A 17336-nucleotide genomic window follows, 5' to 3' on the forward strand; every position below is an offset into this window, starting at 1 on the left:
AATCTTTACATTATTTTAATAAGGGACCACGTAGGGGGATCCAACTGTTCAGGGGGGCCCACTTAGGCCAAGACCAATGAATATCTTTGCAATCATTTTGGTTTATGCCACCGGATCAGAAATACTTTTCAGTGCATACCTTTCTCAGCAGCAGATCCATAGGGCCAAGCTTGTACACCACCTTGTAGAAAGACTCATGAGTTCATTTAGATCATGGCAGGTGGGTCACCAGCCTTCCAGGGGCTGTCTTACAGACAGTGCCCCGGGGGTGAAACGGGCATTTACACCCGCTTTACGCGCCCCTGGGGCATTTTGGTATTACAGAAGGGGCAACAGACGCTTGTGCAGCCCCTTCTGTAATACCGATAGCGCTGGCACTCATAAAGCGCCAGCGCTATCTGCAGGGGGTGTGCCCATTGCAAATGAGGTAATCCCCTTGACCTCTCTGCCCCCCTGAGAGCAGCCCTCTGGAGGGGGGAAAGGTGGTTCTTTGGACCCCCAGTCATCCCCTTGCAGGCGGGTGCAATCACTGACTGCACCCACCTGCAAGGGGGTCTCTAACCCCCTTTAAAAGTGCAGGTGTATGCCGCCTGCACAGCGAAAACATGAAGCAGCTTCATAGGAGTCGCTCCGTTTTTCACCTGAATGCACTGCCCCCAGAGCAGCATGAGTTAGCCGATTCCTGGGGCAGCGCATTCCCCATAATGCAGTGCATTTCCATTGTTTGCGCTGGGCCCACATTTTAAAAGGTATGCCAGGCACAAACAATGAAAATTTACATAATACAGGCCCAGGTTGCCCGACACCATGGGTCTGTCCCTCTGGTGTAAAATCACCTGTCACCTTTAGAAATCCCTATCTGCCCAGCAGGAATCTCTGTGATAAACATGGAGCTAGCAAAATGGAGGATGCACTTTTATGATATCTCAATGACAAGGAAGCACTGTTTTTGGGGCGTTGTGCCTGAATGCTCACCATTTTTTTTTTTTTTGCTTTTCAGAAATTTGTGGCCCCACCTGTAAAAGAGACTGGGGAATCGGTTTACCGCAATGCACCCGATTTGCTTATCTCAAAATAAAATCCTCCAAGCCTCCTACACAGCTAGTACTCTTGATTACATTTATTATGCAGGTATTGCATGGTTCCTGAATCTGAAGCAGGTGTACTTCTGAATACACAGTTTAGAATTCAGACACTGTGGGCCTTATTTATGAGTCGTTTAATCAAAGGAGGGAGGAAGAAGCAGATATTGATTTGGCTTCCATTGGATATAGTAAAAAATCTAAGGGTAATTAATCACACTTCCTGTTCTTACCAGGGTCTAGGGTTCTTATATGGCGAAGACCCTCATTCTCATTAGGCATACGGTGCGGTATATCTTGATTCTGATCTCTGTTGTTAAGTGAGAAGTATCATCATTGGGTCTTTTATCACTTGAGTGCTCAGTTCTCCAAGTGATCTCCTTATCCTCCACCTGGAGGTAGACCGTCTGGTTTTTCGACAGTTGTGAAAATTAAGTGTAAAGGTGTGTTGTGAAGAGTGAGGTTAAGATTGCCTCCTGTCCTCAGTTAAATCTTTTATTTGCAAGGATGGGGCAAGATTAAAATGATGAATTCATGGCGCTGTAGTGGCCTTATTTATGAGTCCCTTACGCTGCTGTTGCGTCACTTTTTGTGAGGCTGCGGTGGCGTAATATATGTGCCACACTGCGCCCTATTTACAAAGTGACGCATCTAGGCAGGTGTGTCACTTTGTAAACCGCTGCGATACATTATACTCTGGGATGAAGTTCCCTTTAGTGGTTCTCTAAGCAGAGGTGACTCAGACTATCTACTCTGACACAGAGGGAGTCTACAAGATTCAATGCCACTGGGAGATACCCCATAGCTTATCCTACAGCCACAGTCAAACTGCCACCCAACCCAAGATGTACAACTCTACACCTATTCTGTTGATATCATGGACAGTGGTGATTTTGTCGGACAGAAACCTGAATGGCATTTCCTGAGATGGAAGCAATGAAGGCCTTCATGCAAAAATAACCATGTGCAGCTCTAGCACGTTTGTGTCAGGCACTGCCCTGACGTGGACTAAAGACCCTTAGCTGTCATGTCATCCAGATGGGTGTTCCGACCCAATAATGAGCGCCCATGACTGCAGTAACCTGCACCTGCAGAAGACTTAAGAGATGACCCACAATAGGTTAGGGGCACATATTCACCACAGTAGGTCTCGATGAATTGGCTCAAAGTTCCACACATGAAAACCCCCTTCTTTCTGTTGAAGCCACTGCTTCTCAGGACCCACTGAAGTGTTCTAATGTGTAATTTGGGGCGCAGCACCCACAGGATGCTCATGGCCATCAGACCCAGCTGGCACAGGACTTGCAAAACTTGGGCCCATGTCTGAGTCAGAAACATTGGAATCATATTCTGTATATCCGTAATCCTTTGAGGGGGAGTAAAAGCCTTTTATGTGGTTTGTGATCAATACCACATCTAAGACAGTGCGCCTCTGCATGAGTGGGAGGTGAAACTTCTGGGCATTGCTTGTGAAACTTTTTTTCCCTAACATTTAAGGGACTTAATTAACCGATACGTCTTCTATCAGATATAGTGTGTTTGAAAATGATCATATTTTATCATAAATGTTTCATATATCAACTTACTAGTAACGTATACTGTTTACATCCCCTAGTAATATCATATGTCATATTTGCATCAATAAACATTTAATTTAAAAAAAACATAGAGGATGGTGCCCTCTGTGCTTATTTATAGGAATATCTTGAGTAGCATCCCCTTATGCACAGAAAAGGACACTGCCCAGAATTCCTGATGAGAGCAAACTCTGAACATCAAAATGTGGGATGGATTGGTGCTCTTCACCTACAGGCAAAAGTATGCTCAGGCAAAATGACGACTTATCTGAAAATGGCAGGTAATTTCCATCTGCTGGCACTTTTAAGAGCCAGTGAAAAGGTACCATATTGAACTAGACTGCCAAGAATTGTAACTGACTCACTGCCAGAGATAACCAATATTGTAAAACGATTGATTCCACAATCTGGATGAGGAGTTTAAAGTCAGGTGAAGGTCAGGTGAGTGTGGCTTTCTATTTAATTGATTTTGTCTAGCCAAATGGGATGTCCGCTGCTGCCCTTCAGAAAAGCTGATAGACCCAATTTCCTAAGAGCATTGGCCACTTCAAGTGATTTTTCAGTCTTAAGTGGCAGAAATGTCTTACATTTCCTATTCTGTAAATCAAGATTTCTTAACTTCACAACTAATTCCAACTTTTGCTTCACAAGTGAAATTTATAACCGCAAAACATTTTGTCAATGTGACCCTTTCCATCAAATAAGTATTTACTTTAGGATAAAATATATTAAACAATGAAGAAATGAAAAACTCTGGCAGAACATGGATGCACACAATAATACTCACTTCACCAAGAACTTCAATAATTTCGCCCACTTTGAGCTCCAGTTCATCCTCATTTTGGGGCATGTAGCTAAACGCTACCTGGCATCTTCTTCTTCTATTTCTGTCACCTAAAAAAATAAGAAGAAAAAACTCGAATTAACATTTCCTGTATGCACAATTGGATTCTTTTTTAACAATAAAACGAATACCAGGAACAAGTGTTAGCACCAAGGGCACATGGTGGTTTCTAAATTTTGTGCAACTGGCCATTTTGCAAAACAAATCTAACCCTCAACAGATACTGACCTGTGTATGTAGAAAAGGAATCGCTAACTTTTTAATGGCTGGGACTGCAATATTGTTATTTGTCTCGATAACATTGTGTGAAAAAAGAAATATTTGAGGCTTGAGGCGAAAAGGACATATGACAAGGAATGCAAAAACTTCAGAATATGTAGTATTACCTTGTTAACCCCTTCGAGGCTCATGACAGAACGGTTCCGTCATGAGCATCGGTCGCGCTGTGCTCATGACGGAACCGTTCCGTCATGACCACACCTATTTACATTAGGACCCAGCACCGGGGGTAAATCGGCACCGCACGGATGAGGTTAATGTCTCACTCAGTTTACATACACTCGTCATACTACCAAGTGCTCTTATACCCATACCGCACAACGATTTGGCACTGCAATACATTACAATTGTAAAATACACAAGCACACAACTGCATTGTGATACATGTAACTGCACTCAGAACTACATGAGAATTTATCTTCAGTGGCAGACATCAGAATCCAATCCATTTTCGGAATGTCTGTTTTTGCTATTAATTTCCATTATGTGGTTGCTTCTGGGAGGTCTTGAATTAAAAGAAAGAAAAATACTAAGGGGTCGATTGCAATGCCATTCAGAAAGCATTCTGACCGAATAGGTCTCGGAATGGTTTCCGACCGACTCGGATCCGGGGAGTCCGACCGACCGATTAAGATGCATCCGGATGCTTTCGGATGCGATTCGGTTGGACTCCCATTAAATTCAATGGGAGCCTGTGTTGCAACCGAATACAAAGGTTCCCATTGATGAAAGAGATGGCTGGGGAAAAGCATGCATTGTGTGGTGGGCACCCTTTGGTTCCTGCCAAATTGTGCATGGTTGGGAAGGGGGGTCCCTTGGGTACTCCCAAGGGCCCCAACCCGAAGGCTCTGGGTGAAGGGGGGACCTGCTATGGGCCCCCAAAGTCAGATTCCAACAGCCGATCCGAGTCGGGAAATCCGATTTGGAAGGGCTGTCTGAATCTGACATCGTAATCGATTGTTAGGAAAGCTTCTGAGTCGTTCGGAAACGCAACCCGCAGAAACACACGATTCGGCTCCAAACAACTCGGACTTTCCGAATGCCATCCGGTTCGGAACCGGAACCGATTCAGAAAGTCCGAACATCGTGATTGGTCATTCGGAAAAGTTTCTGACTCGGTCAGAAACAAGGCTTCCGAATCTGAATCGCCACACCCGAATCCTATTCAGAGCCTTTCAGAACAACATCGTAATCGACCCCTAAATATTGCCCAAATGCTATTTAGCCACATAGAGCCGTAAAGTAGACAGAATGACATCTTCTGTAAAAATGAAATTATATCAGATAGATAGATAGCAAGATAGATAGATAGATAGATAGATAGATAGATAGATAGATAGATAGATAGATAGATAGATAGATAGATAGATAGGATAGATAGATAGATTACCCTTTAATCCAAAGCACTTAGCCTACAAGTGTTTTTGACTCAATTCTCAAAACCGTAAGTGATATTGACTTAGAAAGGATAAAAGCCTGCACTTTCCAAAATAAGGGCTGTATTATGGTGACGGTGGGACCGCCAGTGATAGCCTGTCAGTGGCGGTCCTACCGCCATCGGACCCATGGTATCTGCCCGCCATATCACAATGCCGGGCGGACGGGTGGCGGTTGGCAAGACCGACTGCCATGCATCTGACGGGCTAAGAGTGGGCTCAAGGAGCCCGTCTGATGCATGGCGGTCAGTCTTGCCAACCACCACCCATCCGCCAGCCATTGTAATATGGTGGGCAGAAACCATGGGTACGATGTTGGTGAGACCACACTGACAAGCTGTCGGTGGCGGTCCCACAGTCATCATAATCAGGCCCTTAGTTCTGAACGCAGGATCTGCAGACTACACACACAGCTCAGCAAGCTTTGATTAACCAACGCATAGCTATCTGTTTATGAATCAGAAATTAAAAATCTATATATAACTTAGTTGTATACTCACATTCTTGCCTAGGTGAATATGCTGATAGAAGACTGGGTATGTTATGTTATGTTATAGATACTTGTATAGCGCATGACTCACCCGGGGGCATCTCAGCGCTTACCAAGGGAATACCAAAAAGGGGAGCGGAGAAGTGGTTCTGTAAAAAACAAATTTAGAACAAAAAAGTTTTTAATTGTTTCCTGAAAGACATATAGGAGGTGGATTTTCGCAGGGTCACGGGTAGCGAGTTCCAGTATTTGGGGGCAATATAAGAGAAAGCTCTGCCACCTGTGCGAGTTAACCGGATACTTGGGACCTTTAAGAGAGCTAAAGCATTTGATCTTAGATTGCATTCAGATATTTGTTTGAAGAGTTTGTTTTGAAGGTAGTGTGGTCCCCAACCTTTAAGTGCTTTAAAGGTTAGACAACAGACCTTAAAGAATGATCTTTTTTTCACCGGTAGCCAGTGCAGGCGTCTGAGTAAAGTGAGGGATGGTGACCCTGGGGGGTGATTTAGGACCATTCTTGTGGCGGTGTTCTGTATTACCTGAAGTTTTGCTAAAGTGGTAATACCTCCTTCAGCCAACTGGGCGTAACCATAGTCGAGCCGACTAATAACCATTGCCTGAACTACAGTTCTACGATGTTTATGTGGTAGATAGGGGAGAATTCTGCACAGTAGGCGCAGGTTATAATAACAGGACCCTGCGATGTTCTTAACGTTGTCTTTCATGGTAAGCCCAACTGGATTCCTAGCACAGAAAATTATAAATCCTTGCCATCCCTTAAATTCTCATTAAATTAAGCTTACAATTTTTAAAATTTTTCTTTTCCAAAAATAAAGTAATAACATACATGAATCATAATGCTCTCAGAGCAAGTTATCTTAAATAAATATGACAAACTTTGAAGAAAAACAAAGTTTTTAAATCCGTATTTGAGGGTCTGGTGTCTTATTCAAACAAAAGTATGCCTCTACCACTGATGAATCACTATTGCTTTTATAAGAAACAAATTCATTCAAGGCATCCAATATGTGATTGCAGAATGAACCCCAAAATAGTATCTACACATGAAAACATACCTGAAGTAGGCACAAAAAGGGTACATCTTTTATGGCAAATAAAACGACATAAAAGTTTGTGATCTGGCTCCATGTCGTCTTCATTTTTAAGATTTAAAGATGTTTTATTGAAGAATAAACATGGAATAAATAAAGCAGTTACAAATACAGCATATTATAAAAGGAAGTTTCCATTGGTAATTATAGCAATTATAACTTATACAACAAAAAGATTGCTCAAGTGAAGAGATCTAGCAGAAATACACTATGAAGTATTTGACAGAAACGATAATATCTAAATGGGAACGGGGTAATAATAAATCATACAGTAAATTATTAAGAAAGAGAAGAGAAAGACATAGCAAAGGTATAGATATATATTATTTAAAAAATGCAAATAAATTTGAATAAAAACGAAAGAGAATCGGGAAATAATCAGCAGAGATCAAGCTTTAGGTAAATAAAATATTGTCTTATACTATAGGCAAATACTATTAATAGAAAAACATTATATTAAACAATATCAAAATAGATGTTTCAAGTAAAACATGGAGGTTTCATGACCTCTTCAGCAGAGATATCTAAACCTTTACTATAAATACTAGTTTTGTTAAGCAAAGTTGTTAAAGGTAACCAGATCTGTTCTTTTTTTTTATATAACCGATGCAATAGGAGTAAGATAAGCTCTATCTAATCTATGAAAAAAGCAGACTGCATTCCACTAACCTCTAAAGAAAATAGTTGCACAATTCGTCCAATTAGTAGTAATTTGATGAATTGCTATTGCAAGTAAAAGATCGATTAATTTGTCATAATGAGGTAAAGCTTTCCAAACCAGGGAAATACTTTCTACAAATATATGTCATATGCTATAAGGAATATTAAGATTAAAAATTGCATTAATTTGATTTCATACTTGTTTCTATAAAACTGGTACATGTGAACAAGTAAATAGCGTCTATTAAATCAACAAGAAGTGCATTACAAGCCAACATTTATCCTGGTGCAGAAATTTCCACTTCATTATTGAAGCAAGTGTAACCAACATTCTGCCATGGATTTTTTTAAAGTGTTTATTTAGTATTTGCTCCTCTAGAGGACGTATGGTGTTCAGGACAAATCGTGTTCTGTTTGGTGGCAGACCATATAATATTTAAATCTGCTTTCTACTGTAATTCAATAACAGATTTAAATCGAATATCATTGAAGTAGAAACGATTTCCATATAATGCAGCAGCTTTAGAGTGGGTTCTTAACAGAGATATCATTCTATGTTCATAGAACAAGACATATTATCATTTTATAATTGTGAAATAATACTAGTAATCTATATGATATTAGTGTACACTTAGTAATGAAAGAACAAGGTAGATCAAAAAGAGAAAGAATTTCCTGAAAAGGTAAGCCAACATACCCAACTAATCATTGGCTAACTCAAGTCAAACATTTTGCTTGCCAGAATTTTCAATATTGACTCTCCATCCAAACATAAGAAATACCCCTGTTTTTTATTAACGGGGGAAAATTGTAAGTGGAAGATATATTCCTCACCAGCAGCCCTTCGGCTCAATGTATATGACTAATGTTCCTAAACTTCCAACACATTCCTTGAACCAGAAGACTCATTATCAATAAATCCATTAATTGAATTAGAGAAATTCGTAAGTGCCACCGCTTTATCTGTTCTAACATAGTAAGCACCTCACGCCATTCCATTCCTAATGAAAATACAGATTACATTAAATTAGTATTAAAATCTAGTCCTCTGGTAGATGGCCTCCTCGTGTTAGATATACGCACGTTGACTTCTGTGAACATGAACATCCACTTTAAACCCAGCGCCCCAGTATCCTAATCTAACCGGCAAGCCCTGGTTGAATCTCCCCTGTCTACCATTGATTAACTTGAGTCTCATAATACTTTTCTCCCTCAAGGAATCCCTAGTAACAAAGTAAATCAAAGCCAAACAGGAAACTATGATCATTCTCTTGAAATCATAAACCTTTGCTCAAGTGTCCCAGAATAGAGAAGCAAAACCTAGATTATTTTTCCCCCCAACTCATTTAACAGTATTTACGTGGAACATTGTGGGATTGAAATCGAAAACAATTGACCTTAACTGGGCAAAATTTGTTGATGGCATCATCTTATTCCAAGAAACCTGGGAAATCAAACCATCGCATAGACTGGGTTTTAAGTGATTTAGCATGCCGGTAGCCCAGCCAAGATCAAGGAGCTCATCTGGAGGTCTAGCAATTTGGATTAATATATCTATTAAATCCAAAATCAAGCAAATCCATGTTGGTTCCACAGACATTGTGGGCATAAAAGTATCAATCGAGTAAGGCCAGATACTACTAATTTTAAATGTTTACAGTGGAAGTATCATCAACTTTGGAATCTTGGTATCAAACCCTGGAAGTCAGTGCCAGGGTCACCAAAGTCCTAATGGGTGGGGATTTTAACATCTGTTTTGCTCTTTCAGTGATTGTAAGAGAGTGATCCTGAGAGGAAAATTAAATTTAGGGAATTCTGGATCTTGTTGGTTCAAATGTGACCCATCAATCTAAATCAGCTCTCCAACTGATTGATATACTATTAACCTATAGCTTCTGAGCGTGCAAAGGTCTTACTAGCTCCGATTGCTTGAGGAAACCAACTTTAATAAGGGGAACATAAACAATCTGTAAATGTGAATGTGTGTCTACTTGTAAAGCGCACTGCCGCCCCATCTCGGGGCATCCTGGCGCTGTATACCGCTGTGAAACCCTTCCTGGCTTCCCCTGTGAGATGCCCCCTCCTGGGCACCCCCAAGGTGAAGCCAGGCATCCCAGCGCTTTTGGGGCCGTTGTAGAGATTAAACAAGCTATAGCCCAGAGTTGCAGAGTGCGACCCATGATTAGAGTAGGCACCGAGGCGAGAATTATCGAGTCCGCGGACATTGAGCCCAAGACCCTGCCGCGTCGGGAATTGAACCCTGGTCCCGGGCCTGACCTCTGCTTCAGGGTCTGCTGCTTCTAACCAGTGAGCCACACTTCTCCACCTAGGTTGTTTTTTCTTGAATGTCAGCTTATGGTAGGACTTGCTGGAAATGGAGGTAATCGAAAGGGAAAAGAATGACCATTACCCTCTGAGATTACATCTTAAGTGCAGTGCTGATAAGTACATCCTAGACTGTCACCAAAAGGGAAGTAGCAATATAGCAATTACTAATAACAGGAGGAATATAAAATGAGGAAAAATTGCAGCTCGTGATACCATCTTAAGCAATCAATATAGATATCTTATCCCCACATTACTGCAAATTAGTGAAATAGATGTTGCAAACAAGTCATTAATATGCATTCACCAGAACTGTTTGGAGAATTAAAAACATTTTTTTTTACCAAAATCACTCTTGCTACCTAGCCTTCAGGCCAATTGCCCATGGTTCTCTGAAGAATGCAGAGCAGCAAAGTCAACCCTCCTGGCCACTGTCAAAGGGGCAACTAAGTATGATATTTGTGCTGTTAGATCAGCACATAAAGGGTAATTGAATAAAGCAGAAACAGCGTGGGAGATGTCACTATGGGAGGATCTTCTTGACGCAGTGCTAGAGAAAAATCGGACAGTCTTCTGACATATAGTCAGTCATGGGGGTTGATGTCAAGTTATTCGCCCTGAAACTAACATCTTAGCTGAAGATTGGACAAAGAATTTATAGTCGCTGTACAACCCTGAGACTCTCTCCCCCCCACCCATCCCCAGCCCGATGCACCAGATTAATACGATTCACTAGCTTCGGCTTCACTCCCTCCCTCCATGAATAGGGTAGTTCTGGAACCCAATCACAGTGCGGGATTCACTCTCCCGTATCTTTCTTAAGTGATACCCTAAGTGCTATCTATGCACAGTAACCCAGAAAGGCTCTGGGCCTTGACAAGATCCCTGCCGACCTGTTCGGTGCAGAACCCTCTGTTTGGGCCCCTTATGTTAATAGAATTTCTAACACCATTATGACTGGAGCCCCATCCCCCCCCTTCATATCAGGGCACAGAAAGTATCCCTCTCTTCAAGCAGGGTCCACGTATGGATCCAACAAACTACCGCCCAATTAGTCTGCTGGACAACCTGCAAAATATATTTCTCAAACAATTACTTGATAAGATGTTATTGTGGGTGGAGAATAATGAAATACTAACTGGCGAAGACCAGTACCACCACCCAGATCTTCCATTTCCTATGTTGAGATGGAAATGATGAACTTGAACAGGGCCAGCCTATATGTAGCCTTTGTTGATTTGAAGGCTGCCATTGATTCAGTGTCCAGAAACAAACTGTGAGAGATTCTGAAAGAGATGGGTCTCCCCCAGCATTATTAGATATCATTATCTGCCTGCATGAAGACAACTTTGCACAAATTTGGTGAGGCAAGAATGGTGAGCTCACCACGGCCATATCAATAGAGAGGAGTATGCCAAGGAGGGGTACTTGCTCCAATGCTTTTCCACATATACATCAACAGGTATGTTATACACCCAGCAGACTGCGTAAATGATTCCCCTATATTGGGTAGTCACAAAACCTGGCTTTCTTGTTTACCAATGACACCTTATTGGTGTCTAAGGCTCCGAAGGGATTGAGATCCTCTTGGAATTTTTTTTATGGGTACTACTAGTCACATGGCATTGAAGTCAACCCAGCCAAAACCAAGTTCATGTCCATCAACCCCCATAAACATTTTAGGAGAATCATATGTATAAATTAATTAAAACTAGAGAGAGTAGTAGATTTTAATCACCTAGGGAGTTTGCTTTTCTTCTTCTGCGTCTTCGGTTAGCCACATAGCAGAGTACTATGTTGCTGAACGTTAGGGCTACGTCTCTAGGTAGGTTTGTCCATAAAACATGCTTCCCCCCAGTTTCAAATGCTCTAGAAATATGGCGAGCGCAAGCAGTGTCAGGGGCCTCTTATGCTGCAGAATTGTGGGGCTATGGTAATGCTGACCAGCTGGAAGTGGGTGAGAGCGAATTTGTAAGGTGTTTCCTGAAATTGGCTCAAAGTACTCCTATTGTGCCTTTGACAGCAGATCTAAACCTAAAATTTTAATTAAAACCACTACTGTTTTGGATCTGGGCTGTCCCTGACCTAAAACTGTATAGGGACTGTCTGATCGATATTTTAAACTCAACAGGAGGATTGAAATGCCCTGGCTTTCGTTTGTCAAGACATCTCTTGAAGAACTGGCGTTAATTGAATTGTGGGTCGGTTTGGGGGAGGGGGGGGGGAGTTCACTGACAGAATATCAACCACAAAAATATAGATGCAAATAATATTGAGGGAAAAATATAGAATACGAAAATATCTACTCCCTATACTTAAAAAGGTGAGCACAAAAATATCAAGGGAAAAAATATTGTTTACAATAACATCGTATTAAATATCAATTTTTAAATATGTATATATTGTAAAAATATTAAAATTAAAATGTAATTAAATATTAACTTTAGTTTATAAAAAATATATAATTAAATGTACATTTTAACAAATACAACAAAAATCTTCCTATTAAAAATTTAAACACACACATGTATATATATATATATAGATATATATATATCATTATACATATAAAAATATAAAGTAATATTTTAAATACTAATAGAATTTAAGAAATCTTAAACACCATAACTTTATCAAAAATATATGTAAATATATTTAAATATACCAAAAACATATAATATTAAAAAAGGTAATCAATTTAATTAAAAATAAAATTTAAACAACACGCATATTTTACAATTTAATTAAAAATAAGTTACAAACAAATAATAATGCAAATTATATGATTATTATAATAAATCAAACAAATAATGATATAAATTACAACGTAAAATTATTTATTACAAATTAAAATAATACATATACAATTCCCACCACATTAAAAAGAAAACATTTTTATACTAAATACATTTTAAAATAACTACTCCCTCACAATACAACACAACAGTAACAAAGTATTTTACACCATACAAGAATAAGATTTACTATTCTAACTGCAATAAATATTACATTACTTAAAATATAAGAATACAAAATACTACAATGTAATATCCCCACTACACTTAACACAACAATAAAATTTATAATTAACAAAAGAAAAGCAATTCCCACTCCAATAAGTGCAACAGTGGAAAAAGTGTTGGATAGCGGAGGGGCAAAATGTACTATTCCCACCCCAGTCAGCTCAACAGTAGGGAAAGCGCTGGATTGCAAAGGGGTAAAGTTTACTATTCCCACTCCAGTCAGTGCAACAGTAGGAGAAAGCGTTGGATTGCGGAGGGGTGAAATTTACTATTTCCACTCCAGTTAGTGCAACAGTATGGAAATCGCTGGTTTGCGGAGGGGTAACATTTACTATTCCCTCTCTATTCAGTGCAATTGTAGGAAAAGCATTGGATTGCGGAGGGGTAAAATTTACTATACCCACTCCAGTCAGTGCAACAGGAGGGAAAATGTTGGATTGCGGAGGGGTACAATGTACTATTCCCACTCCAGTTAGTACAACAGTAGGGGAAGTGTTGTATTGCAGAGGGGTACAATTTACTAATCCCACCGAAGTCAGCTCAACAGTAGGGAAAGCACTGGATGGTGAAGGGGTAAAGTTTACTATTCTCACTCCAGTCAGTGCAACAGTAGGGAAAGCCTTGGATTGCAGAGGGTTACAATTTACTTGGATTGCAGAGGGGTAAAAATTACTATTCCCACTCCAGTCAGTGCAACAGTACGGAAAGCGCTGGTTTGCGGAGGGGTACAATTTACTATTCCCTCTCCATTCAGTGAAATTGTAGAGAAAGTGTTGTATTGCAGAGGGGTACAATTTACTAATCCCAGGCCAGTCAGCTCAACAGTAGGGAAAGCGCTGGATGGTGAAGAGGTAAAGTTTACTATTCCCACTCCAGTCAGTGCAACAGTATGGAAAGCCTTGGACAGCAGAGGGTTAAAATTTACTATTCCCACTCCAGTCAGTGCAACAGGAGAAAAATGTTGTATTGCAGAGGGGTACAATTTACTATTCCCACTCCAGTTACTACAACAGTAGGGAAAGTGTTGTATTGCAGAGGGATACAATTTACTAATCCCACTCCAGTCACTACAACAGTAAGGAAAGTGTTGGATTGTGGAGAGCTAAAAATTACTATTCCCACTCCAGTAAATGCAACAGTAGGGAAAGTGTTGGATAGCGGAGGGATAAAATGTATTATTCCCACTCCAGTCAGTGCAACAGTATGGAAAATGTTGAATTGCGGAGGGGTAAAACTGGAAAGGGGCGACCATTCGGTCCCCCCGAACGTATGGCGGAGTGCCACGATCCCCCCGGGAAGCCATCTTGGGCGGGAGGCGAGTCTCGGCTGGTATGCCCGAAGCGGCGTAGCCGGGGCGCGCTTTTTCCCGCCCTGGAGTGGGCTGGCCCAGACACTGACGCGGCCGGCCACGCCCTTTGGGGCAGGCAGGGGCGGGTTTACGCCCGCCCTGAAGACGGATAAAAGGAGCAACAAGCCAAGAAAGCATCCTCTTGTTCCTGTGCTCTGAAGCTGCACCTCCTCGCTACACGTGAGCTCGAGACGGAACGAAGAGCCAATTTTGAGCGTGGTAATCTTTCTTTTTTGTCTTACAGATACGCTGTCTGAGAATGCCTAAGAAAGTCGGAAAGCGAGTTACTACCGATCAGATGCTCCGTATGCTCATGAAAGAAGTAACTGATCTGAAGAAGCAGATGGCGGCTAAAGACGGGGAAGGGGGACCTAAACGACCTTTGGCGGGAGCAGCTCCCGGAGGAAAAGGCAAGAGGCCCAGAAGGGGGGCATCTGGGGGGGACATCCCGGTTCCCGATACCCCACTCGAGGAGCCAACTCCGGTGCCGGAGGAGGGGAATCCGATTCCCGTGGTGGTCACTCCCGTGTCCGGTGAGGACATGCCGCCTGAGTTAGCAGCACAATTGGCAGCGTGGTTGGGGAAAGATTGCGAGGGCGCCACGGCTGACGACGCACGGGTGTTGATGAAGCAACTGCGGGAAACTAGGGAGGCGGCGAAGGCACCATCGCCAGTTACCCCGCCGTCTCCGGCGGTGGATAAAGCAACAGGAGCAGGTCCAGCGGCGAATGCAGCTTCTGGTTCAGGTAAGCGGCCATTGCCGATTGCGAGGGAGGAGTCTGCACCTTCACGAAGGGAAAAGTTGGGTCAGCATGTCCCTCTGGCAATTAAGGAAAAGATGTGGGCGGACGAGTATGTGAACATATTTTCGTTGCTTACCGATCATTATGAGATGGAGCATGTTAAAAGCCAAAAGGAGCTCATGCATCCGAGTGTTTGGCGCGCAAAGATGGCCGCCTTTAAGGTTGACGAAAACATTGGCACTTGGGGCAGGGCATGGGGAATCTTTACCTCCATCATGGGCGAACGTAGGCCCGAGTTGCTGACCGAATTGCCTATTTATCAGTCACGGATCATGGAATATTATGGATCATATGGGGGCAATCAGTGGTTCTGTTACGATAATATTTTTAGAAAAGCAAAAGAACATGACAAAAACTTGACTTGGGATTGTTACGACTCTGTTTCATGGTCAAAAATGGAGAGTACTGGTATGTTGAAGTTACCATTGGTAGGGAGTAGCGGGGGTGAATCCTCCCGCCAGTATGCTGGGACATCTTTTCGATCAAGTACAGGTAATGACTACCACTCGAAGCCGAACGGCAACACAGGTAAAAGGGGGATTTGTTGGAACTTTAACAGGGGTAAATGTACGAGGCCCCAGGGCTCATGCAAGTTTAGACATGAATGTGGAGGGTGTGGGCAGCCATCCCATCCTGAGTCCATGTGCAGAGCCAAAACGGGTGATAACGGCGGTAGGGGAGGTGCCAAACAGGTCTGAAATAGTCCGAGGGGCGCCTTTACCTACTCCGATTGATACCATGGCAATGATTCCTTGGCTCAGCGAATACCCGGATCATGTTTCCGCTGGGGTGTTGCGGAACGGGTTTTCATATGGTTTCCGCATCCCAGTGGGGGATTTTCAGGGTGTAGCAAAATGCAAAAACCAACTGTCGGTCTTGCAACATACGACCGTGGTACAGGAGAAGATTGGGAAGGAGGTTACTCGAGGTCGAGTCGCCGGTCCATTTGATGAGCCACCATGTGCTAACTTTGTTTGTTCCCCTTTGGGGGTGGTCCCTAAGAAGGACCCGGGTGAGTTCCGACTGATACATAATCTATCAGCCCCACGTGGTCTTTCCGTGAATGATGCGATAGACCCGGAAGTGTGTTCGGTGCGGTACGCATCTTTCGATGAGGCCGTCGCCATGTTGAATCGCCTAGGGCCCGGTGCGCTGATGGCAAAATCAGATATTGAGTCAGCGTTCCGGTTGCTCCCGGTACACCCAGACGATCAGCGTCTCCTTGGTTTCATGTTTCAGGGTCACTATTACATGGACAGATGTATGCCGATGGGATGTTCTATATCTTGTGCCTATTTTGAAAAGTTCCGTTGTTTTCTGCAATGGGTCTTCACAAAGAGGACGGGTTTTCAACATGTTATGCATTATCTCGATGACTTTTTGTTTCTGGGGGCGGCCGGGGATCCAGAATGTGGACAGGCTTTGAATGAATTTTGTGCCTTAATGAAGCATTTTGGTGTGCCACTGGCACCAGGTAAGACTGTGGGTCCCTCGACTTGCCTCGAGTTCCTGGGGATCGAGCTCGATTCAGAGGAAGGTTGTTTTCGATTACCAAGAGAAAAGGTGTTAAGATTCAGGGCTTCCCTGGAAACGTGTATTAGTGAGTCTAAAGTCAGATTGCATCAATTACAACAAGTGGTGGGCCAGCTGAATTTTGCCCTGAGAGTAATGCCGATGGCCCGCCCCTTTTCCCGCTCGATCGCTCAAGCCATGGTCGGGCTGAAGGAGGGTCATCATCGCACGAGGCTATCGGCAGAGGTTCGCCAGGACATGCGCATTTGGTTGGCATTTCTGGCGGAGTTCAATGGTCGAATTGTCTGGAATAAACCGCCGGTGTCATCCGAAGAGCTGGGGCTGTGGACAGATTCGGCTGGGAGCATTGGTTTTGGTGCCATATTCGGCACACAATGGTCGGCTCAAAAATGGCCGTTATGGTGGCATGAGTGTGGGCTGACAAGTAACATTGCCTTTCTTGAACTTTTTCCCATTCTGGTGGCCCTGAAAACTTGGCCTGAGGGATTCAGAGATCACTCTGTGGTGTTTTGGTCTGATAACATGACCGTGGTTGAGTGTATCAATAGCCAGGCAGCACGATGCAAATGGATTCTGAGATTGCTCAAGGAAATTGTGTTATTGTGTATGCAATTGAACGTGCTATTTAGGGCAAGACATGTACCGGGGGTAATGAATCAAGCGGCTGATGCGCTTTCTCGTTTTCGTATGCAGGCCTTCTGGGGTTTTCTGCCCACAGCGGACCCGGTGACGGCACCCTTTCCCGAAGCTCTCTGGTCTCTCGGTGCCCCGAACTACAGAACCTCGTGGGAGAGAGTTTAGCACCCAGGACAAGGAAGGCATAT

The 17336-nt window shown here is 42.7% G+C and overlaps 1 protein-coding gene across 2 annotated transcripts in view; it reads right to left on the reverse strand.

Annotated features, from left to right (window-relative positions):
• The window catches only part of SH3KBP1 (SH3 domain containing kinase binding protein 1), a 1359457-nt gene that overhangs the window by 719330 nt on the left and 622791 nt on the right, over nucleotides 1-17336 (reverse strand). For both annotated transcript variants that reach the window (XM_086934590.1, XM_086934589.1), the window contains one exon: nucleotides 3447-3553. In XM_086934590.1, coding sequence (XP_086790716.1) covers nucleotides 3447-3553 — 107 coding nt within the window. The remainder of the gene's footprint in view (nucleotides 1-3446; nucleotides 3554-17336) is intronic.

This window comes from Lissotriton vulgaris, chromosome 8 (genome assembly GCF_964263255.1).
Source record: "Lissotriton vulgaris chromosome 8, aLisVul1.2, whole genome shotgun sequence".
NCBI classification, from domain to species: domain Eukaryota; kingdom Metazoa; phylum Chordata; class Amphibia; order Caudata; family Salamandridae; genus Lissotriton; species Lissotriton vulgaris.